General features: G+C 48.2%; 2 protein-coding genes across 2 annotated transcripts in view; one reads left to right on the plus strand and one right to left on the minus strand.

Moving 5' to 3' along the window:
• SND1 (staphylococcal nuclease and tudor domain containing 1) overlaps positions 1-25,409 on the plus strand; it is a 424,177-nt gene that overhangs the window by 360,834 nt on the left and 37,934 nt on the right. The gene's annotated exons all lie outside the window — the stretch shown is intronic.
• On the minus strand, positions 1,019-6,004 carry LRRC4 (leucine rich repeat containing 4). The gene is made up of 2 exons (XM_024554945.3): positions 4,877-6,004; positions 1,019-4,695 (listed from the first exon to the last, which is right to left on the minus strand). Exon 2 carries the CDS (start codon positions 4,593-4,595, stop codon positions 2,637-2,639), a length of 1,959 nt encoding a protein of 652 aa, XP_024410713.1. The 5' UTR covers positions 4,596-4,695; positions 4,877-6,004; the 3' UTR covers positions 1,019-2,636.

The following is a 25,409-nucleotide window of genomic DNA, read 5'->3' on the forward strand; positions in this document are numbered from 1 at the left end:
AATTCCCAGACTGCCCAAATAGCTGTCAAAATAAGGAGGAGTGTTAGGAAATTTCTGAAGCAGCAACTTCCACAATTGCCTCTGAAGCTGTTCAGCCTGGGTTGTGTCTCGTGGCACAAAAATTGGGGAGCGATTTCTTGCTTTTTCAACTGGCCCTAGCCAAGTCCCACCCTTTACTTTGCAGCAGTTTTCTCTTTTTATTGGAGGTAGGTAGCCTAGAAGCGTGAGTGGCAATTTCTAACTGTGTGCCCAGGCATATATGCTCCCACAAACACTGACTCCCAGAAATGGTATATGTATACCCAGGAGGATTAAGAATTGGCCCTTTCTTAGCAATTTCTTAGCCAACTGCTGCAAAGTACTGCCTGCCTCTCTCTTCAGTGCCAGAGAGATCACACCCACTCAGTCCCGATTCCCTGCATTAGTATAAATACTAGCGCTGAAGAGACACAGGGTCTCAGTTCATGCAGCCTCCCTGGACTTCATTACTCAGTAAGCAAACACCCACCACCACAAGACGTGTTTGACTGTTTTACACCCAGAGAACTGAACAACGCTGCCTGTGGGAAATTTAAGCCAAACAACAGTACTGCAGACCTCTTAAATCCGGGTCCCCCAGGGTCCCCGGGGTAGAGCTGGTACTGCCTGAGCAGCTTCTGCTGAGGTGGCATTTAACTTCTGGCCAGGTCCCAAGAGCTGAAGCTGACCCATTTCCCCTGCTATTCCAGGGCATAAGGCGTTTGGTTCTACCCTCAATAAAGCCAGGGACTAACACACTTATCTCACAGAAGGTGCACTAGAATCGGGGCACTTTTATTTAAACTAAGGAAAGGTTGTTGACAGCTTTAGCATTTTCCTATACTTTAAAAAAACTTAACATTGTTTTCTCTTCCCACCTTACCTCTCCTCTCCCCTCCCCTTCCCTTTTTTTCTTTAAATAGAAATGACTTCGTCAGTGCTCATATAAGAATTTATAGATTCAGGGTCTTACTCAAGTTAACCCTTTGGGAACATTGAATTAAAAATTGAACAATATTTATTAAAATACAAAAATACACTTTTCTCACATTACAATCAGTGTTCTTTTGTTGGCATCCCCACCCACCCACCCCACCCCCTTTCAAATCTGAACCCTTTATTTCCTTTTAAAGCTAAAATAATAAATGAAAGAAGTTACAGCATTAAATGGACCAGAATAACAGAGATCTCTGCCTTCCCCACCCACGCCCACCCTTTATCTTCCACCTCCTCCTGAGGTAGGCCTGGGAGAAGGAAGCCTTCCCCCCATTGTGCTTCATCCAAAAGACTCCATGCAGAACTCACTCGTGTGTACATGTGTATCACTTTTGTTTTTTTCTGTGGATTTCACATCTTTTTTTGTGAACCATCCTGGTTGGGGAGGGCGTCATTCTACTTTAAATGAGCCTGTGTCCTTGCTCTCCTTTTTCTTCTCTACTCATGTTCTACCCCCAGCCCATCACCACAATCAGTTGACATCAGCTGTAATAATCCCTAATGAATCAGCATTTAGAATAGTCACCAAATCACAAGCATGAGAAAAGCTTCCACTCCCCCAAGCTCCCCACTCCCAGCCCCCTTCTTCTCCACCTTAAAACAAAACCATTTTTAAAAATAAAATGCCATCATTGTCTACAGTCACTTGTTAGATACTAGGAACAACAGGTGGACGCGGCACAATGCTAATTTATGGCCTCCAGTAAATACATTCTCTCTGCTCCTGCTCTCCCCACCCCCTCTGTTGCCGCACCCACTTCAGGGGCCTCCTCCTCATGGGAAACTCTGAATAGACACATGCCTTGCACAGATTGGGTTAAACCCAACTGCAGGAATCTGGTGCAATGTGAAAGCATTTGACTAAGAGCTATGCCAGCTCCCTTCCTTCTCTGCTCCTTCCTGAGCGCTCTATCAGGCGGGGCACACGTGTGTCCCAGTACACAAACCAAGGAGACTTGTGCATAAGGACAGACATAAAGACTTGGCCCCTTTAAGGATTCATTTGCATTTTGGTGGTATTCCTGTTTAAAATACAGTTACAGATCTATCTTCCCCTTGGCCTTTGAAAGAAAAAAATTATTGCCTCTCAGTATTTTAGCACAGTACAAATTCTTGGTGCTTTTTTGAATTTTTTTAAAATAAGATAAATCTGCAAAGACAGCTCTCAGCTTAAGAAAGGTGTGTATAGAAATGGGTATTCCTGTATCCTATGAAGCATCTTCTAAAAAAAATGACAGATTCGGTCTACCCCCCATCCCTCAGCAGCCCACACCTTACCTCTTTAGGGATGTTTGTTGATATCTTAGTTTGTTTTATCTTAACAGTTTCAGCTTTACACCAGAACACCCTTCTGGAAGCATAGCAAATTGACATGTGGCTTTTACCCCCAACATTCCCAAGAACCCCACTCCCCATTTAAATAGAACTTACAAGTTAGAAAATAGTTCTGTTTTGATTTTTGTTTTTAAATTTTAATATAATCTGTTTCTTTTACCAGCCCATAGATTTAATATATAAGCATATACAAGAAAAAGTCTCTCCCCATTCTGTACAAAAGTTGCTGTCTTTTTTGTTTTTGTGCATTCTATTGCATTTTATAAGTTTTTTGGGGGGAGGGGGAGTCATATCTGAGTTTCCTGTACCTTGTCCTTGGTATGGGTCTGAATTATATAAGGTTCAGAGATAGTGGTGACTGTGGGGTGCAGAGAGTTCCCCAAGCTGTTTTCTGTCCAGTGGGCCCCATGTGCTGGTTTGTAGGTGTTGTAGTTAATATGGTCATGAATTGTGGGCAGCACTACTGCCCCCTCACCTGATACACCGGCTGGAGCTGCTGTTGCTGCTGTGGAAGCCGCTGCTGGGATGTCTTCATCCACTTGGATAATCTCAACTGTCCGGGCGGCTGTGACTGTACTCCTCTGCTGGTGCCGCTTTCGAAGTTTATAGAAGACAATCAACATGGCGGCAGCTAGCAGAGTCACTGCCACAAAGCAGCCAATGATGATCTTGGTGGTCTTCATGACTTCATCCAGGCTGGTCTGCATCTTGTCATTGGTGTCTGTCGCGGGTACTGCCACCTGCTTGGGCACACGGGTGGTCTGGATGAGCACCGTGGTAGAGGTGGTATATGCCGGCTGATAACCAGTGGATGTGGTAGGAACAGGCTTGTATTTGGGTGTTGTATCCTCAGGCGAGATCTCAGTGGTCTCCACTGTGACCGTGGTGAAGAAGCTGTAGTTGGAGGTGTTGAGCTCGGCCGTGCTCACATTGAGGTAGGCCGAGGCGTTTGAGTTGCCTGCCACATTGGTCACCATGCATGTATATACCCCAGTGTCTGAGAGCAGCACATGGGAAAAGTTCAAGGTGCCATCATTGAGAACGGAGATCCGGGGGTGGCGGGAGGCATGGCTAAGCACTGTCCCATTGGGCAGCAACCACTTCACAGAGGACATAGGGGGAGTCCGACACTTCAGTTCCGCCATCCGACCCTCAGAAATATTGAGGTCCCGAGGTGCATCCATGATGAAGGGGGCAGAGCACTGAAAGGCGGCCTGGTCCACTTCCACCAGGTAGCGGCCTCGCATGTGCAGGGGAGCATGACAGCGGCCACAGCAGGTGGAATTGGTGGGTATATACTCCCGAAGCCACCAGGCTAGCCACAGAATGTCACAATCACAGTTCCAAGGGTTGTGGTGTAGGTGCAACTCCACCAGATACCTCAGTGGGGTGAAGAGGTCGTGGGGCAGAGAAGAGAGGTTATTGTGGGCCAAGTTGAGTTCCACAAGTGAGGCCAGCCCATCAAAAGCATTCCGCTCAATCAAGCTGACCTGTGAGTTCATGACCCATAGCTTCTTGAGGGAGCTCAGGCCATGGAAGGAGCCAGGCCTGATCTCAGGAAAGTGGTTCCCTGACATCTCCAGCTCCTCCAGCCCCACCAGGGGAGTGAGATTGGGCATATCTTTAATGTTACACATGCCCAAGTTCAGGTACTTGAGGTTAAACAGCCCCTCAAAAGCCCCCTCAGAGATATACTCCAGCTTCTTGAGCTCCCCCAAGTCCAGGCGCATGAGGGAGGGCACCCGGTTGAAGGCATAAGAGGGGATGCTTTCTATGGGGTTGTTTCGCAGCCAGAGCTCCCGCAGCTTGGACAGGTACTCAAAGGCCCCACTGGGGATGACTGTCAGCCAGTTGTCAAACAGCTCCAGGGTGTTGAGGCTGGCTAGGCCATTGAAGGCCCCCACCTCAATCTGCCGGATGGAGTTCCTGCCCAGCTGCAGGACCTCCAGGTGGTGGAGGTGTCGGAAAGTGTCCGCCTGGATCATCTGGATATTGTTTTCCATGAGGTTGAGGTACCGGGTGTTGGATGGAATACCCTGCGGGACCTCGGAGAGACCCCGGCGGGTGCACACCACCTTGCTGAACTGGTTACTGCAGGAGCAGACAGACGGGCAGTTTTGGGGCCCGGCCGAGGCGGCAGCAGCGATGGCTGCACACAGAATCCACACTTTCGCCGTGAGGTAGACGACGGGGAGCAGGACGGCATTCCAGGTGTGGTGCACAGTTACCTGCCACAAGAGCTTCATGGTGTGGCACGTTCATAATTCACCATCGCCTGGGATTTTGGCTCGGAAAGGAGAACCAGCCCTACCCCGGCTTAAGTGAGCTAGGAGCGCCTCTTTCCATCTGGAGAAGGAGGTGGGGAGGGGTGATTAGAGAGACGGAGCAGAACTGCCAGAAAAATCATGCCAAACTCAAGAGTGGCCCCTGGACTACCACCCCCCCCCTCAGGGCAAGCCCTCGCAAAGCTGAGACTTTCTGTCCCCCACTGCAGCCATCCCCACCCAGTCCCCTCACTGTCACCTACCTCGGAAGGAAGGAAGAATTGGCGTGGTGTCCTTAAGCGGTCTCCCCAAGAGCTGGCCACCTCATTCCCATTCTTACTTCTTAGTTGTAATTAACAAAATGGGGAAGTAGAGGGGACGGGGAGGGCAGAGGGGAGGGGAGGGGAGGGGGAGACAAAATGGCTTCTAGTAAATCCGGAGCTGGCTACGCGGAACAGCGGAGTTGAGGCGCCAGGGAGAGCCAAGGCCCGGCGGGCTATGCAGGTGCATGCCCCCCCCTCAGCCTGAGGAGCGGCGCCACCAGCGCTTCCCGGCTTTGTCCTTGGACCCTGGCACCGGCTCGCACCAGCCAAGGGGGAAGCCGCTTCATCGCCGAGCGTGCCTCCGGCGCCCCCAGCCCGCTTCCCGGGCTGCGCCGGGCGGGGAGTGAGGGGGCGCCCGCAGCCTCCCAGGCCGCACGCTGGCTGCTGCGCTGCCCGCTCTCCTTGGGGCGGCCGCTCCGGCGGCGGCGGCTGATGCAGTCGTTCGCTCGCGGGGCTGCGAGAGTTAAGAGGTGGTGTCGCGGCTCCTGCGCCTTCCCCAGACACACACCCCCTTCTTTCCTCGCCTCTTACGGGTTAAAGAGGCACAGTCTGGGCTGACTTTCCCGGTCTGCGGGCGCAAGGAGCGGTAATCCGTCCAGCCCCCCGAGGGGGAGCGGCGTGGAGGGAGCGGCGGGACTGGGTCCGCCGGCTGGAGCGGCGCGCGGCAGCCCCGGCGCGCCTGCACTGCAGGCCCCTTCGAGGAGTCCGGGGGCGGGCACGGGTCCGGGGGGCCCCGGCAGCGCGGAACCACCCGCCGCAGCCGTGCCCCCGGCGCGCCTCGGGCTCTGGCTTTGTGCGGGGCGGACGAGTTCGGGGCTTCGGCTCTCGGCGCCTTCAGTGGCTGTGCTGCCGGCGAACTGCTGCGGCGGTCCGAGCGCTGGCGGCGTGAGCAGCGGGGGTCGCGGCTGCGGGGAACGCTTCCAAGCCCGGGAACATGGTCCCCGCTCGCTAGCGGCAGCAGCGGCGGCAGCAACGGGGCCCCTGCGCTCCGCGCCCACCGTCTCCTCCTCGCGCCGGGCTCGCGGTGTTGCAGGCAGCAGCCACGCAGACTGCTCTCTCATCCTTTTGTCCTTCAGTCAGAACGTGAATGTACTGCTGACGCATACTGTTCTGGGGAGAAGATTAGCGTGATGCAGTGCTCTTATGTATGAACACCGCTCCCCCTCCGCCGCCTGCCCTCGAGGGGTTAACGCCGGCGCCTTCCAGCACCGCCGCGCAGCTCGGCTCCGCGCCTCCGTCCCACTTCCCCCTCCATCCTCCCGCCCTCGTTCCCTTCCTTCTTTCTTCCTAAGTCTCCCCCACCCCCCACCCCCCTCCCCGGGCCATTTCCTCCCACCCCCTGTAGACGAGGGGAGCTGGCCCTCGAGCTGGCGGGCGGGCGAGCCGGAGTGAGCGTCGAGTGAGCGGCCGCGCAAGTCGCAGGCGTTCGCAGCTATTTTGGTCTGGTCGGTAGCAGGGAGCCGCCGGGTGGCCGTTGATAGGCTGGAGCGGGTGCGGGGCTGCTGCGGGAGAGACCTCGCCGCGCCGCCCCCGCCTGCTTCTCCGCCCCGAACGCAGGCACCGGGCACCCTGTGGCACCGGGCGAGGTGGACTCCAGGATCCTGGAGCGCGGCAACCCGCCGTGGGGCTGCTGCAGTTGGCCAGCCTCCCGCCCGGACCGCGTCATCCTCACCCCCGCTGACTGCTGACGGGGCTCCTGGCCGCGCGGCCCGACCGCGTACACGGAGTTTGGAGCTGCTCGGTGGGGACGCGGGGGTGGCTGGGGGCGGGGGTGCAAAAAACCGGGCGCCGGGGCTGCCGCACAGAGTCCTTTCCGTCCTGCCCCCTCCCTAGCAGCACCCTTTCTCAGCTTTAACTAGGGCTTTAAATGATAGTTTTCTTAATGAGGGTTGCGGGGGAGGCAAACAGTGGAAGGAAAGGCCAAGTGCGAGGAGCTGGGGAATGACAACCTGGGACAGTAGGATGGCTGGCTGGAAGGATCGAGGTGAGCTCCTAGAAACCGGAGCACAATCCCATTCCTCTCGAAAGCACAGTGGCTGGTACTATTCACAGCTCTGTGACGCCCTTTTCCCCTCCCTGCCCTAGAGGATTGGGGCAGGGAGGTCTTAAACCTGCCCTGGAGCTTCACCAGGTCCTCTTTTTTGCTGCAAGGGACTTCCTGAGACCTGTGCAGCAATTTGCCCCTTATTTTTAAAGAGAGGAGACCGCAGGGCATTTGACAGACCAGTGTAGAGAACAAGACTAGTTTAACCTTTTCCCAACCCAAAAAAGGCAGCCCTTTTCTTTGCCTAGTGGGTGTGGGGCCATCTGTGGCTGAGCCCTGGGAAGCCAGTCTGGTAGAATTTGGCCTCCGTTTAGTATTGCTTTTTCTCAAGGGCTGTCTTCAGACCCTTCCCCCACCTTCACTTCAACTTGGCAAGCTTGCTTGTTAAGCCCTCATCACCTGCTCCCTGGTTTAAGGGTCCTGGATTTCTCAGCTCTCCACAGTCATATCCCAGTACGGTTTGCTGCCAGTAACTCGGGCCTCATCCTTCAATACGCTAGGGGATTCTGGAAGTCCTGGCAAATTAGATTGCACATTATTTACCAAGACCCTTTTATTATGCATTTACAGTCTGTATGTTGCCTAGCATCACATATTAAGTGCTGGAGCCAGGATTTGAACCCTGGCAGGGCTCAGGTGTCAAGGAACTTGGTTTTGGCAGTGATTCCCCAGAGTTTTCTCCTTGTTGGTGAGAACTCAGGTTTCATTCATCCACTTTAACAGTCAATTACTGGGATGTTTCGGGCTCTCCACTCTACTAAGGATGGATGGATGGATGTGTGTGTGTGTGTGTGTGTGTGTGTTCATGTTTAGTCTTCATTTACCCAGCAATATAATAGCCATGGTTGTCTGCATTTACAGATAGAGGTACTGAGCTCAGGCAGGCAAATAATATGTGTAAGGGCAAACATACACCCTAAAAGCAACAGTCAGTATTTCCATTCAGTCCTCAAACCCTGAGCACAGTGTTTTCATCACTGTAACAAAAATGTCCGGTGCGTCTACTCTGCATAGAATGAATAGTGTAGGCAAAATTGGAGGAAAGACTATTAAAAAGTTCAGTGAGGAGAAATAGAATGAAGGGTGGGAGAGGAGGAAATGAGAAAATAGATCCTTTTTTAATTTGTTTCATTCGCAATGACTGATCAAGAGAAAGATGAGATAGAAGTGGAGGTAAGTCTATGTCCCTGATACTCGGAGTCAGTTCCATCTGGGCTCTTTAGCAGCTCGGTGTTTGTTTGTTTGTTTTCTTGTCTAAAGCCCCTGCACACCATCAGCTTGAAGCGGGACTACTCTCTTATAGACCCAGGAAATGTAAGCCTAGCCTGACAGGGATCTGTGGAGGAGAATTGGAAGCTTGCTGGTATGAAGTTCCTCTCCAGGCCACAGCTGGCATCAAGCTAGCAGAGTGCCAGAGGGTACACTGTCCAGGGTCTAGATGGCACACTGGAGTATGACTACCCTCCTTCCTCAGGCAGAAGAGGATCTCTGCCTTGTCTGGTTTTCTGCCAGCGTAGGCAGACTCAGGCTCCACCTGTTCATCTCCAGACCCAGCAAATCACAGTTCTTCCCCAATACTGTATGGGTGGATGGAAGGGTGGGCTGCCTTGAATCAAACTGATACCTAGTAATGAGGTTGTTCCCCGCTAAATATTTGTGACTGATTGATGAAGTGAATATGCCCAAGCTCTGTGCAGCCCATGGAGTTCTAGATGGGGCTGCTTTGTCCTCTGCTGGCCAGCCAGGCTGAGAGAGACCACAGAAGCTACCAACTGGACTGAGAGGGCTGTGGGGCCATCGCAGCACACAGCCCATCTGAACTGAAAGTGGCGCTGTACCCAAGTAGGATGTAGCCATTGTCTGTTGCTCCTCACAGCACCCTGGTTCTGACTACTTCCTTGATTTGGAGTGTTACCACCAAGGGATACAAAGGAGAGGAAGGCTTAAACTTTGAAATGAAGAAAAGGAAGGAAGGAAGGATGCTGGTTGAGGATGTTTTCACTTCTGGTTCCACACAGAGATGCTGTGATAAAGGCAGGAAAAACGGAAGAAGGCAGCTGGTGATTGGGCAGCGCCTGTATCAGCAGCTTAGTACCAGCACCAGGATTGAGATACCTGAGTCCTAGTCCCCTTTCTGGCACTGATTAGAAATGTGAGAAATCTTTAAACAGCTCTAAACCTAGGTGTCTTCATTTATAAAATTAAGGAAATGGACTAGAATGTTCCTTCCAGCTCTCATAGTCCATGATTTCCATGCCTTCTCAGCGATACAGCTCTGTGAAGAAGGTTGGTCGTTTGGGATTGTAGCCAAGTCTTGGAAATGAGCCACAAAGTTGAGAAGAGAATGCTTCCTTCAGTTTAATCTAGCCATGCACAGTGCCAAAGCAGATCAGTGTTTTCCCAGCTACTAAAAAGGCTCATAGATCACAAAACGTTAAAGCTAAAAGGGACCTTAGAGATCATCTGAACTTAACCTCTCATTTTACAAATGGCATTAATGAAAATCAGATAGTCATAGTGATTTACCTAAAGCCACACGACAAATACCAGAGTCTGTCCCTTCTGAGCTCAGCCCCTCAGTCAAGATGACAGTGTGTGGCCAATTGGCATTTAAACCTGGGGCTCGGAAGATATTCCCAAATGCCTGTCTTCTGTGGTCTTATAAGCAGGTGCTATCATACTTTGCTGGACTAGGATGAAGATGAGTCTTTGTAGAGCCAGTCTGCCATTCCCACTAAGTTTATCCAGGGGACTGACTCTGAGAGGAGTCAGGACTGCCTTGCCCAGCCCAATAACTAGGCTCCTGATAAAGCCCAGGGCTAGACCACTACCCACCCTGGCATGCAGCCCTGAGGCATTATCCCAAGCAGCCACTAGATGTCCATAATGCCTCATTGGGTTTGCTAGGAGTGAGCAGTCTTTGGCAGGGTACTATCTAACCTCCAATAGGCTTTTGGACCCCTTAACGGTAGTCCCACCAGTGTCAGGAAAATCACATACTTCCCTGAAACTCCAGTTCTTGTTTGTAATACTGTGGGGCTGCCAAATCCTACTCTAACACCTTTTCCATTTTTACACCGTATTTGCTGCCATTTTAGCTAAGAACAGAACAAGCAAAGGAGAAAAGGGACTTTGGGAAGCAGGGAGAAAAAAAGAAAAATAGTATGGGAATGGCTCTCCACAAAGGTAAGGAAAAACATCAATTGATTGATGAATCAATCGATAGTGACAAAACAGTATAAGAAATGGTCTTTCTGGAAAGAGTCACCTCCTTCTAGCCAAGGCAGTGAACACATCCTGTGTGTGCGTGTGCATGCACACGTGTGTTTGCATGTGCAAATCCCCCTCCAGGGTCAACTGATCATGACGTTTCTGTTTAATGGAAAAAGTCTTCATTGCAAAAAAACTAAGATTATTTTCCTTGCCGGTGATCCCATAGTGAAGCTGTGGCTGGGCCATTACTACCCACAGTCATAAAGGGAATGGATTTTCTTCCTTGAGCCTGATGACTCAAGGCAACACAGCTGTTCTAGAATTATCCACTCTTACGAGTGCTCTAAGACTCCACTGTTCTTTTCCCCTAAGAACTCTACTCTTAAAAAGGAAGACAGAAGGAAGTGGACAGAAAAACACTCTCCCTGCAGGTCCCATCCAGAGTAATTTTTAAAATGTCAGCAAAGAAAAAACAAGATGCTTAATAAGAATGGCAAAGAACTATAGAATGGAAGGGCCTCTCTTCTGTGAAGCTAGTTTCCATGGGCTTACAATTTCTTTCTGAGCTGCTGGGCCTGAGTGAAGGGAGAAGTACCCCAACCCCCCTCCACTCCCTCTTTTGAAATAATCAGTTTGGTGCCCATTCTAGCCACAGTCTCCAGTATGGTCACACAGACCAAAGAAATCCAGCCAGAAACCTTGGAAATGTTCACCTCTGCAGGTGCACTGGCCCAATACTGGCCCTTCTTCTTTATCCTCTTCAATAGCTTTTGTGTGGCAGTAACATCAGTGATGTTAAAGCAGCATTTACTGGGGAGTTGATAGACACTTAGCAAAGTGTCCTTACACATATTTGATCCTCATGACAGCTCTGTGAGGTTGGCACAATTAGATCCCCCATTTGCAGATGAGTTTAAGAAGCTTTCTAAGGATCATAGAACTAGTGACTGTATTCGCTTCTTAAGTCTATCTTAACAAATTATTACATATTTAGTGGCTTAAAAACATCAGAAATTTATTTCCTCACAGTTTTGGGGTCTAAAAATGCAAAATCTGGCAAGGCCACACTCCCTCCCAGGACCCCAGGGGAGAATCTGTTTCTGTCCTCTTGCCACCTCGTTTCTGGTGGTCATCAGCATTCCTAGACTTGTGGCCATATGACTTCGATCTCTGCCTCCATTGGTCATGTTGACTTTCCTCTTCGTAACTTATAAGGACACTTGTCATTGGATTTAGGGCCCACCTAGATATTCCAGGAGGATGTCATCACAGGATCCTTAATTACATCTATAAAGACTTTTTTCCAAACTGGGTAACATTCATAGGTTTTGGGATTAGGATGTAGGTACGTCTCGGTCATTCGTCCCGCTGCAGTGACAAAGCCAGGTTTCAATCTCAAATCTGTCTCAGCACCCAAATTCTAAGCCACTGTGATGATGTGAGTGCACCTAAGGAGGAGAGAAAGGGAAGGGTACATATGCCAACCAACAGGTGACTCCGCGTACCTGTGCCATGAGCTATGTGGCCACTAGGTCTTCCCATCGGGAAGGGAAGGTATCTCTCAATCAGCATAGCCTTAGGGAACATCACACGAGCTAAGTAAAGGGACAGGCTGACGGGACAACTAGAGAAATCTGCCTCCTGTTGTTTTCTTTTTGCTTCTCTTGATTTCTTTTATTTTTTTAGTATAAAGTTTTTATATTTAGAATTAGCCAGCTGGACGCAGTTTAGATGATCCCAATTTTGTGGGCAACATCCAAAGCACTGTAGGCTGGAGCCAGTTGAACATATGCCGCCTTCTCCCCATCAGGCTTGACCAGGGTGTAGACTTCAGCCTCATCAATGTCATAGAGCTTCTTCACAGTCTGTGTGATCTGCTGCTTGTTGGCCTTGACATCCACAATAAACACAAGTGCACTGTTGTCTTCTGTCTTCTTCATGGCTAACTCAGTAGTCAGGGGGAACTTGACCATAGCATAGTGGTCAAGCGTGTTCCTCCAGGGGGTGGAGGCAGGGCGCTGTTCCGAGGATATTCAGGCTGCCTCTGGAGCCACATGTCTTAGGCCTCTGGAAGGTGGGTGACATGCAGATATTTTGTGTGTGTGTGGCTGTGGACACCTTTTAGCACTGTTTTCTTTGCCTTCAAAGCCTTTGCCTTGGCTTCAACTTTGGAAGGGGCAGGGGCTTCCTTCTTTGTTTTGGGCACCATCTTTGTGGAAACTTAATGTCTTTTCTTGGTAATTTTCTCACTCTTTCTTTACATGGCATTTACATCCCAAAGAGTTTGGAACATCTAAGCATTTACCAGTAATACTAGTAGAAATACCTTTTGGCATTGCTGTAAAATTTGGCTTAACTATTCAGAAATGTTGAGCTTCATGCTCATTGGAGGTTAAGAACAACCTCAAGATCAGAGCCCAGCAGGTGTAGTTATGAGTAAGAATGTCTTTTCAAGTATTTCCAACATATATCTGTTCTTTATTTGTGGGCCCATGCCTGCAGTTATACACACGTATGTATAGTGTATGTATAAATGTATTTTGGTTGGGGGAGGCCCAAATATTTTTCCCCTGAGTCCTACTAAATATGTTACATAAGGTGGGTGGGGGTAGGAGGAGGGAGAGAGTGCCAGTGGGCGTTACACTGTAGTGGTTGTGAGAGTATTCTGGAATCAGAGAAACGTCGTTTCAAATCCTGGTTCTGCCTCTTGCATACTGTGTGTGTATGTTACTTTAAGCATCAGATTCATGTGTAAAGTGGTACTAATTGTACTTATTTTGTGGTATTATTGGACCAGAAGTAAGTAAGGAAAATCAGTCAGTCTTAACAAGTGGGTAATAGTGGTAGCAGCTGTTACTTTCTAACATGGAAACTGGTATAGAAAGATTTTTTCATCACTATTATTTTTTTCTGGACTTACCTGGTCTTGATATTGCACCTGATTTAGACTTTTCAATTCTTCATTCAAGATATAAGGTGGGATTTTTTTTGTTGTTTTTAACAGTTAATTTTGAGATAATTTTAGACTTACAGGTCAAAAAATAGTTCCCATGTACCATTCACCCAACTTCTCATATTAACATCTTATGTAACCACAGACCATTTATTAAAAACTAAAAGATTAACCTATTCAAGGCATGGATTTTTTATTCTTGCCCTCTACTCTATTCTCCACAGCCACCAAAGCGATCTTTGTGACATTATGTCAGATAATGTTACCGATTTGCTTAAAATACCCCATTGTCTTCCCTTCATAATTCAAGTAACAACAAAATTGCTTGCCGTGGACCCTAAGCCATCACGCCTTTCTTGTACCTGTGCCCTCGTGCTTCATCTTCCTCCTCACGTCCTACGCTTCAACCACACTGCTCTTCTTTCTTCTCTTGGAACATTTTTAAGCTGGTTCACCCCATTAGGGCCTTTGCTCTCTCCTCTGCCTGAAGTGTTCTTCCCCCACACGTTCAGGTAGTTGGCTCTTTCTGGAGCAGGTCCAGAGAGACTTTTTTGATTACCCCATCTAAAATAGCCCCCTGGCACAGTCACATCACCCAGCTTTATCTTCTTATTTTCCTTACCGTTGTCTGTGTTTATGTATTGCACACCCCCATGAGAGCAGAGGCCCTTCCCATCTGTGTCCAATACCTAGACCATAGTAGTGAATTAAGTATTTCAGAAAAAAAAGGGGGCTGTTGTTTGGCCCATGTGAGTTAGAGCTCAGTCCTCCCTCCTTGGTGTATCGATAACCCTAGCCCTATTCTATAAATCTTCGAAGACAGGTTAAAAATTACCAGCTTTTTTTTAACACCAGGAAAATTAAGGAGTTTCTCTAGTCCTTAAAGTTTCTCTAGTCCTAAGTTTTTAGAATTCCTAGCCCCTTGCTGACTGATGTATGAGTGAGAGCTTTATGGAGGTGTCATAGCAGCTCCCAGGTTCTTAGCAGTTGTGGACATTAGCGGAAGGAGAAGGAGAGTGAGGACAGGTGCTCGTGTATGCATATGCCTTCATTTTCAAATTCACTAAAGTGCATTTTCTCCCGAGGGAGTGGGGGCTGTTGAGCCTGAAAGAGGGAACACCAGGACAGTAAGATCAAATGCTCTGAGGTGGCTGTGCCAACGCTTTTTGCTAATTAAAGAATGTTAGGACAATCACCACTAGCAGCAGTAAAGGGCGCCCCATTACCTGGCTTTATGGAGAGCTGGGTAAATTTAAAGGCAGCTATAAATATCCCACTGAGTGCCTAAGGTCCAGCTGGGCAATGAGAGGAGCCCAGCGCTTCTGTTCTGGGTCCTCATCTCTGTTTTGCATGACGAAAGAACAAACAATTCCATCGACAGATTCTTAATTTAAAGCATTCAGGGGAAGCCAAAGCAAACGGCTGTGTGGAAAGTGCTCCTGGGAGTCCAGGACACCTGGGTCCTTCTCCAGCTTTGTCGTTGACTCTCCCTTTTGCCTTGAGGGAAGATGTTTCCTCAGGATGTGACTCCGCTTTCTTCAACCATGGGGATGTCACCGATATTTTTTTAAAAAGTCACATGGCTTAGGGGCTGTTCTGGCAATATTCTAGGGCCCCTTACTGAGCAACTCACTGCTTCAGAGGAAAACTTACAGTTTAGAAAGTGTGAACAAGTTGGGAACATACTTTTTATACTTACCCCAGGGAATTTCTGACTGAATTTATGACATATATTCAGCTTGGAACTTCCTCCATGTTTTTAGTCTGTTCAATGTGTCTTGAAACCTGTTGTGTCCTTTTCTGCAGTTTCTTCTTGCATCTCTTTTATGGCCTCCAAGCCATTCTAATCCCCTTGGTTTGTAGAGCGGTGCCATGTTGTCGCTGCCTACTCTCTGCCAGCCTTCGTGATCTGCTGTAGAGCTTCTCTGTGGATTGGCCTCTGCTGCCAGCTTCAGCAATGACTAAGTTGTCGTAGTTCCATCGTTCGGTACTGGCCTATTAATATGGATTCATCTGTGTCGTCTAAGGAGTTTCACAGGGAGAATTGGAGGACCCATAATGGAAATGTGGGCTTGAATTTTTTTGTTGTTGTTGCGTCCTCACTCCGCCCCATCTTTGAGCAAAAGCACAGGCTCTTTACCCTTAGATGTGGAGGGGAGTGCAGCACTGGGAACACCAGGCAGCCAGCCAGGAGCTCACACCACCAGCTTCCCTGTGAGTCATCTAACGACCAATGGGTGGGTTGGCTGACACCCAGGTTCCTGGATGCCGCTTTCCTTTTTCACTGTGACATGAACTTCTTCAGGACTTAGATCTACTCGGCCTTCAGCCTGCTCTTGCTCTGTGTTTTTTGTTTTATTTTGTTTTGTATCCTCACCTGAGGACACACTGACTTTAGAGAAGGGGGAAGGGAGGGAGAGAAACACCGATGTAAGAAATACCGAATGAATGGCCTCTCTCATAGATGCCCCAACTGGGAACAGAACCTGCAAACTTTCAGTCACTCCCACCAACTGAGCCACGTGGACCAGGATTTGCTCCATGTTTTTAGATGCGACTTACTCTATCAGAGTAGAATTAGAATTTCCCAATTTGTTAGTTGTCCTGTCCATATTCATATTCTCTCTCTTTCACTTACTGTCTCTCTCACACACAGTTCTGGGTTTGGCCAGAACTGAGGGGGAAATCTGTTTGTTTTACGCAGGGATGATGTGACTACTTTGAGCCTCGTTCTCCCTCACCCCAGACCACCACCCCCTGTCCATGAATTCCTGTCTCAGTTTTTGCCTCCCAATCAGCTAGGAACGCTAAGCAGTGTGTTCTCAGGAACCTGCTGGTCTACTTTAAACTATTTCTCTGAGGGACACCAGACTGAAGTCACTCTGCTCCTGACAAGGGGTGCTGAAGTCCCAGCTTTTGTGGGGCTACCAGCTGGGAATGTGGGAATCTCCCACCATGATGCCTGGATACTGGCAGCTGAGCCAGAGGGGCCCTCATTCTGTATCACTTTCTTGGTGACAGGGCCAGTTTGTGTGACAGCCAGGAGACTGCTGGATTTGTATGCAGTGCACAAACCCTGAAAAAAAAAGTCTGAGGAAGCCTGCCAGCCAATAACTCTGAAAGGGTTCTCTGTGTAAGTGAGCAGTCTGTGGGCTGGGCCAGGGCTGTCCCCTTAGCCCCTCCCCCCAACAACTGGCCTCTCTGGCCCAGCACCTTGGTGGTGTTTTGGAGCTGGCACCAAGCCCTGGGGGATCCCTACCCAGGAGGAAACCATCTTGGGATCCCAGGCACACAGAGCAACTTAGGCTCCATCCTTCCTGCCCTGGCTTCTGGCAGTCTGCCTCCAAATGCCAGTCCCTGGGATCTGTTCAGAAAAGGCGTGTGTATGCATGTGAGACAGTAAGTGAAAAAGAGAGAGATGAATATGAAAAGACCAACCAACCAACCAATTGGGGACATTCTAATTCTCTCTAGTGGAGACCTCAGAGAGAAGGACGTAACCCCTGTTTAACACCCTGCTGGACTGGTCCCTCTCTTCCAGCCAGCAGGGCTCTGTTCACCTCAGCCTTTTCAATTTCCTAACCAGTGAAAGCTGTCTTTTGCTCCTATTGTCTGAAAAGGGACAGAAAAGTGAGTCTCTGGTCCCATACCTCAGGGAGCTGCCGCATAAAATTCTTTTATCAAACTGAAACCAAGAGGCGCTCCCATGCTGAAAGGAGGCCGGGACCACCCCTGGCCTTCAACACCATCAACAACCCGGAGCCATTTTCAGAGCTGCTGAAGGAGTTGGCTCCCTGCCAGCTTGTGTTTGCGTCCGTCTCTTTAAGAATGTTGTTATTAATGAGTTTTCTAAACACATAACTTTGACTCTCTTAAATGAACAAGACTATTCTCATTAAATACTATTTTCTGGGAAGGAGAAGAATTAAGTAGGTGTTGAAGAATTTTCTAAAGTCTCACACGTGTGAGCCTAGAGGACAGTGGCACTGTCAGGCAAGGAGTGAGTGGGCCTTAGTCTTTGGCCCCCAGACATTGCCCTGTTAGGGTGCATCTCCCTTTTTTTGTTTTTCAGAGAGAGAGGAAAGGTGGGAGAAAGAGAGGGAGAAAACATCAACGTGTGAGAGATACATAGCTGAGTTGCCTCTCGCACTCCCCCAGCCAGGCATCTGGCCCACAACCCAGGCTTGTGCCCTGACGGGCCTCCTTTTGGTCCATGGGACGACGCCCATCCCAGCTGAGCCACACCAATCAGAGCCAGGCTGCATCTCTTCATGAGAGAAGCCAAGAAGTCGACTGAATTTTGTCTCATCATGTGGCCCGTGTTCTCAAAGGTGACACCAGTTCTCCCTGTCCTCATCTCGGTGCCGCTGGGTTTCCCCTGCCAGCCTCACCTCTGCCAGGGTTAAAACCTCCTTTGTCTCTCATTTGCCCTAATTGTTTTGAATATATTAATGTCCAACTCTCAGCAAAAAGATGTTCAAAATATATAGTCGTCCATTTTTAGTCTATCATAATGTACCTATACTAAACCTTGCAGTACTTTCTAAAGAGTATTCATTAAATAGGACAATGTAAGCAAATACTTTTCTCATTTTATTTTAGAAGCTTCTAGGAAGGACTAGGGACTTAAAAGAGGCTGTGTCTGGGGCCGGAAACTAGCAGAGTGGGGTCTCCTGCACTGGCCTGTATTCAGCTTTTCCTAAGGAACATTTGGTTCTCCAAAGGGAACAGAGTCGTTGCCTCACTCAGGGACTCACCCCCAGACTCAGTGCTGTCCCATCTGGATACTTGGAGTAGAAGAAATCGAAGGGAAATACTCCCCTCTGGCTGAAGGAAAGTGTTTCCCAGGCCCACCTCCCATCTCCAGTGCCCACCTGCCACACTAGGGTCACTGGCACTTGTGATTTGCATATTCTTCACCTCTCAGCTGAACACAGTCAAGGAGCTTTGCAGCCCTGATGTGGCACAGAAAGATTTCCTCATCACATCCACAAGGGGGGACAGGCAGGCTCATGAAGAGGAAGCCTAGCAATTTTCTGCATGTGCCCTGTGCGTGCGCAACGTGCCTATTTTTAAAATTCTCCCTCCCTTGCTCTCACCTGACTGAAATCATTCACTGTTTTCCCCCCAAAGGAGGCAATAAAAAGGATGTTTAGAATAAAGCAAGAGGCTTGTCTTCTTCTCCTCCCTTCCCCACCTTTTATTCCTCCTCTCACTTCTACCCCCAAAACTTAGAATTTAAAGAACCTTTGAGAAGGGGTTCAAAATGGCTTTGCTTTCATCCTCAGGGGCGTAAATAACATTTTCCAATTCAGTCGTTTCTTTTTCCACGGAGTTCATGCGGAGTAGAAGGAATATGTCTCTTTCTCTACTGATGGGCCTCATGTAGTCCTTGTGTACATTTGTCTGTGGGCCCTGCTAATGCCATTTGAATTTCTCAAATCTTTATTTTGCAAATCTACTTGTGTCCTGAGTTTAGCTTCCAATTACAGGATTAGCAGAGATTATAATTATAGGGTCTATCTGATATCTTCTTGAAGCTTTCCGTCGGACTTATGCCTGTGAGTTGAGAAATTTGTATGTTGATAGAATGGAAACTAGCAGCAGATGTGGCCTAATGGGCGAGGGGGAAGCAAATGGATCAAAATTGGAATGGTATTAGCCCTGATAGATCAGAATCCGTTTAAAACCAGGAAACCTAGATTTTCTGTCTGTCCCTGGACTTCACAACTATGTTGGATCGCTAGGGCCCTCTTTTCTCGATCAACTTTTCACAAACCCTTCCTCTTCCTTCTCTCCACCCCATCATTGCATTCTGAATAGAGCTCTAAGCTGAGGCCCTGGGTGGCATCCGCGGCTAAGAGCTGTCCTGTCATCAGCAGTGCCTGTGACATCCATCTTGTCCGTTCTCATCAGACAGCCCTCCTGCTCTGCATTAAGGAGCCCAAGAGGCTGGAAAAAAGGGCAGAGATGGGCTTGGGACACATAGCAACCCTTGTTATTCAGAAATATTAGAGGATCCAGTTATCTAGTTTTGTTACAGAGGTTCAAAATACAAACATAACTATGGAAAAGGCTCCTGGGTCACTTTAGGCTACATAGGTGTTTCAGGCTACAAGTTAACATCCAAGCAGGAGATTTATCACCTCACATAAAAAGTCCCAAAGTTGCCCTGGCTGGTGTGCCTCAGATGGTTGGGCATTGTCCCATAAAGCAAAAGGTTGCCAGTTCGATTCCCAGTCAGGGCACATGGCTGGGTTGTGGGCCTGGTCCCCAGTTGGGGCTTGTACGAGAAGCAACCAATCGATGTTTCTCACATCCATGTTTCTCTCCCTCTTTTTTTCTCCCTACCTTCCCCCTCTCTCTAAAGAAATAAATCAAATCTTTTTTTTTTTTTTTTAATCCCAAAGTAGGGCAGCTCTGGTGCAGGTTTAACTAAAATGTGGCCCCAAGGTCGGAATTACACACCTTTGTTCTTCTCATCTTCTCTGTTCTGACATTCTTTCAGCATACTCACAAGTGTCTCTCTTGATTACAGAGTGGTTGCCATAGCTCCAGGCATTGCATGCTCACACACCAATCTCCAAAGGCAAGGAGAAGTAAAGTTTCTTGTTTTGTGTATCTCTTAAAAGCAAAAAAAATAAAAACAACAATAAAAAATCTTCCCACATGCCTCTCACCTGACTTTCCCTTACATCTTATTATGCAGATTTGGAAGACACTCCTAAACCTTTATATGGGACTAGGAAAGAGATTGGCTGATCACAGAGATTCATAGGGTCCTTGAATTTGGATGCAGAAAAAATTACATCTTTATTTTTATTACTCTCTAACTCAAATTTAGCATCTCCTTTGAATATGAATGTAAGCAACAAATCATAGTTAAGCTAGTATATCTATGACTTTATCACCAAGAAAAATCACGAATATTGTCTTATTACCTCATAGTAATTGTAGGAAATCCAAAATATCGTTTCTTATCACTGCTTTGAAATTATAATTTTTAGACCTACTGCTAGATCTTAGAATTTAGCGTGTTGAGGCACATATATTTAGCATAAAGAAGTACATATATTTATTGTATCCTGATTTGGGTGGGTTTTTAAAATAATTTTAATAATAGTGTTTCAGTATAATTGGTTCCCTTTGTAATCTTATGTATTTTAATTTATATACTAAAAAATACACAATATATACAAATATTGAATCATGTTTTATACCTGAAACTAATATTGTATGTCATTTATGCCTCAATAAAAAATAGGTATTATTCTGTGAAGGGGGTCCCTGTGTTTCCCTCAATTGCCAGAGAGGTCATGGCACAGAAAGTAACTTAGACCAGTCGGCATTTTCCTGAGTCACATACAGATACCACGAGGCAATATGATGGACACCTACCAGCAGGGAGAAGGGGAAATAATGGCTGTTGAGTGGGCAACCGTGGGCCTTTCTCTAGGAAGTGCCCATAGGCTCAAGCAGCCAAACTGCCACCAAGTGGTTCCTTCCCTGCTGTTGTCCAGCTACGGCTGATGTGGAGCGCTGTCTCCCGGACGTCAGGTGTTCTTACGCCATCTGTGTGCTGTGGCCAAATCCAAGTACCCCCTATGCTATTACTTCCTTAATATTTTTCTTTACTCTGCAATTAATTATTTTAAAGGAAACTTTTTTAAATGGAAATATACTATTTACCATAAATGAAAGGAAGCCTTAAAAATAAGTACAGAGAATACAGAATACTGTTACTGCATTCTGGCTACATCTTACTTGCCTGCAAGGCTCTGAGCCTGAGGTCTGCCCTTCGTTGTTGTTAAAGATGCAGTAAAGACAAATTAAGACAGATCAGCAATAAGTCTAGACTTTCTCATTAACTTAATCAAAGGAGTTGAAAAGAAGATAACTCTGTTTGTGGTTGTCATTCGGTGCTCTGTTGCTGACCCACAGTTCAGTCCCTTGGGGGAAGCAGGTTTACGAGAGTCTCCTCATCTTGCAGACCAGTGACCTCACCTACAAAGGGCAATAGGTTAGTCTGACTTATTTTTCATGAGCACGTGTCATCTCATAACGATCTCTGGCTTTCTGCCAGCTCCTAAACTGTGTTTCAGCAACAGCCTCTGGGATGTGGTCCAGAAGAGACTATCTTACCGTGTGGTTCATGGAATTCACTGTCTTTGCTTCCCTTTGTTCTGGTTTTTTTTTTACCACTTCCTAAAGATCAGACCAGCATTTGCCTGTCTCTATTCTAACAGCATCTCTTCTGTTCTCTGTGATCCAACAATGATTGGTTAATTGATGTGGTTTACCCAAGTGATATTGGTTAATTGATGTTACTCAGTGGAACTTTAAGGGGGCAGGCATCAACCCCATGGCAGAAGAGGTATCCCCTGTTGACTCAACCCCAAAAAGAGGCAAAGTAGTTGCCTCTTTGAGCAACTACTTTGAGCAAAGGAGAGGCCCTAAAGTTACACAGCAGGGGACTGAACCAGAGCACATTGGCCCTGGTCCCCACAGGAGAGAAACATGCCGTAGGGGGTGGCACTGAGCATGCAGCTTCAGGGCACGGAGCCAAGGATTGGACTCGGGTGTCTGAGGGCTAGAAGGACTCTCAGAAATTGATGCCATCCCGTGGCTAGAGATGAGAAGACACCCAAAAAAGTTAAGGGGCTTACCTCAAAATCGCACTGGCCTAAAGCAGTAGCAGAGCTGAGATTAGAATCCAGGGGGCCTGTCCCCTGCCCTGAGCTATTTTCACTCATTATCTTAACGTCACTCTAAAAATACATTTTCTTCCTTCTGCCCACAGTGTTAAAATCGGTCTGGGGTCACTCTCCTACCTTCTGTTCCTACTGTTTCCTTTCCCTTTCCTCACTTGTCATCACTTCCCCTTTTCCCTGTTCCTCTTCTTCCTCTCACTCTTCCTCACCGAGGCCCTGAGGACACAGCACTAAGAATGAGCCCTCTCTTCTCACTCTTGGGGGCTTCTTTAGGGCTTGTGTTGAAGCTGTAGGCAAGGACGGTCTTTCTGGGGATGTCAAGTATTTGTGCCGCGGAGACCTCTCTCCTTTATCCAATGCTGCTGCTCACAGGCATCCTTTATGTCAAAGAAGTAGAGAAGGAACCCTGAGAGCATTTGAGGGGAGTAGCTCTTTCTTCTTCCCTTTCTCCTACCTCCTCCCAGAAGGATTCTAGTTGCCAAGTGTGGGTGGAGCTGAGGTCTGCATGTCTCTTCTTTCCTGTTCTTTTCTGGACCTTGGGGAACACAGGAGGCAGAAGTTCAGAGTGAGGAGGATGAGACCACAGCTGCCATTTCCAGGGCCTGAATTAGAACTGGCAGTGATTTTTTTTTGTTTGTTTTTAATTGAGGAAACCTGGTTGAGGAAGACAGGCTGACACTGCAGAATTTCTCCTGGAACTGTTGTGCATGTTTACATGTTGAGTGAGCCTTGTGGGCATGTTTGTATATGAGTGTGCACTGCCTTCCCCCAGCAAGCCTCACATGTAACGCCTCAGCTGAGACGGCTTTCCTAATGGTTTAAAACCACAAATGTTATTGTCTTGAGTTAAGTGGTTCAATTAGCACTGATTGGAAAGAGTGGGATGAACTGGGGAAACACGCAGGCTGTTTGTTAACAGCCTTAGGGAAAAGAAGGTGTTGCCACACTGTAAACAGCTTCCAGGGGTGGCCTGGCCCGCTGCATGGCTGTGAGAGAGCTGCCGGGACCGAGTTTTATACAGGGGAGAGAAAGCAGAAAGCAGTTAGGAGATGGGCAGCATCGGTCAGTGCAGAGTGTGTGTGTGACCTGCTGCTCTAGGAGATCTTCCGTCCCCACACAAAATACCAGTCATTCTGCTGTGTGCCACCTTCGCCCCACCCCACCGGCTTAGTGCACTTCGTGCACTTTGAGTTGGTAGACCGAGAATGCTCTCTCTGGTTTGTAGTCCCTTCCTGCAACTGCTTACATGAGTGTTTGTCTGTCTGTCTGGCTCTCTACTGGAGAGCATGACCTTTGGGGAAGGTTAACAGGATTACAAAGCCTCTCAGAGCTCCTCCTAAGCAGCCCCAGATATTTTGGCCCTGTAGTCATTCTTGGTGTAGATGTGGGGGCAGAACCTCTACCTGAGACTCTGCCCCCTCCCCAGTCTTTGCTCTTCACCCCTATTTGGTTAACCTTACAGGAACAAAACTAGCATCATTTCAATGCCCGGAGTTTTTCATTCTTCCCTTTCCATCCCGGTCTGAGTTTCATAATACTGTAGAGGGCTCAGTGATTGATCCGTCTCTCTGCCAAGTCCCCTACAAGGTTTTCTCTTTCTACTCTGCATAAAAGAAACTAGGCCTGGCTGCTCTGTGCTTTTGGCTTCCAGCCCTCATTCTTCCTGGCCCCTCCTCTCACGTTGCTGTTCCTCCAAGCTTTCCCGGTTCCTCCAAGGCTCGGTGAGCAGTTTGTTCTTCAGTGCATTCCTGACACAGGGCCCACCAGTTCCGTCCTCCTTCCCTTAACATCACCGTGGTTGTAACCACCCATCACCTCTAGCCTCTGTTGAGACCAGAAGACTTGAGGGGCCTCAAGTCTTAATGACCTGTCTGTGCAGCAGGGTGGTGTGATGCTTACCAGTGTGGACTTAGGAATCAGAGACGACCTGCTTTTGAATTCTGGTCCTATCACTGGCTCCATGGCCTTCTAAGACACTTAACTTTTTAACCTTCAGTTTCCTCATCTATTAAATGGGAGTGATACTCGTAAGTAGACTTTACGGGGGGAAAGTCCTGAGAGAGCCCCAAGTTATAGGAAGGGATAGAATGGTGCAGTCAGGGGAGCAATAGTTCTCTGGAGGTGACGTGAATATAAAAGAAGTTCTGAGCTGATGTCTTAGGTTGATCAAATGAAAGCTTGACTGACACCGAGGAAGTGGGGGTAAACACACACCTGGGGGGAACAGCATAGGTTAGGCTTCCCAGAGATCACTGCACTGTGTATCAGGAAGAATCTACCCCAGGGGCGCCCTGTACCTCCTCAGACATCCTCAGGCCCCATCTGGTATGTATGAGCTGAACCAGGAGCTGACGTGTGCATGTGCATGTGTGGAAGAGAGAACAGAAAGATATGTATCCAGTTCACCCTTTTCTTTCGCTCCTTCCTCTTTCTGCATGTGTGCCCCTACAAAGAACTTTGGCAAAAACCACTATTTTCTAGTGATCCTAAGTCCATCTTTATGTCATTTACACACAGATTCAGTGTGACCCAGCAGGTCCCGCAAAGTACGATGGGAGTCCACGCCTCATTGTTCTTCTTAGCCCTTTCCCCAAAGAACTCAGCCTTACAGCTCTCCTACCAAGAAAAGAAAGCCTCTACAAGTTCGCCCTCACCAAATCGGGCAGTTCAGCTACTGCACTGTAGCAATGGAATCACTGCTGCCAAACCATCCAGAAGGAGGATTTACTGCCATGTAAACATCCAGGGGCAGTTGGGCCTCAAGCAAATGCCACAAGCCCCTCGGATGCCCAGAGGTCTTGCCATCAGGACAGCCTGTGAGAAAAGCTCACTTCGGCCTCAGGTTCCTGGCTGATTTTTTTTGGTCCTCCCTCCCTCCGTTTTCCCCTGGTCATTGGGCCCAAATCCCTCTTCCATTTATCGTGTAGCCTGCAGATGCACTTTATGTGCTGCTGCCCAGATTCTTCTCTGCATTCCCACATCTGTCTCCCCGTGACCCAGTCAGCCTTCCCCAGAGAGATTCTGTAATTATTTGAGAGAACCATTGTTCCAAGAAGACAGGCAAAGCTGCGGAGATGAGGGGCTTTGGGAGGGGATAGAGCCAAGTCAGCCTGCCCGTGCTGAGGAAGAACATCATTTCCTAGATGTTTCTAAGCTCTTCTCTGCCGTAGCTCCATTTTTAACATAGACTCTTCCCTTAGATCCATGCTTGTCCATGTAAAGGACAGGAGCTTCACTTACCTGAAAGCCTCCAGTCCAGTAAATAAGAAAGAGGAGGGAGGGATCTGGGTTTCCAAGGGTAGAATTCAGACCTTGTCCTCAGCTTCTCCCTGTGTGCTCTGCCTCCAGAGTCTCCCACAAGAGGGTCTTCCTTTCCATCAGCATTCACCACATCTTCACACACAAGACATCTTGGAACCACAGTACAGATTTAAGTTCCTGGCCCAGCCGGATCTGTCTGCCCTTCCCAGCATTTAGGCAGAGGCCCAGAAGGCACACTTACCACATTTGAGATGAACAAGACTATTCTCTTAAAACAGAAAATCAAGTTTC

The sequence above is a fragment of the Desmodus rotundus genome, chromosome 6 (assembly GCF_022682495.2).
Source record: "Desmodus rotundus isolate HL8 chromosome 6, HLdesRot8A.1, whole genome shotgun sequence".
In the NCBI taxonomy this organism is placed as follows: domain Eukaryota; kingdom Metazoa; phylum Chordata; class Mammalia; order Chiroptera; family Phyllostomidae; genus Desmodus; species Desmodus rotundus.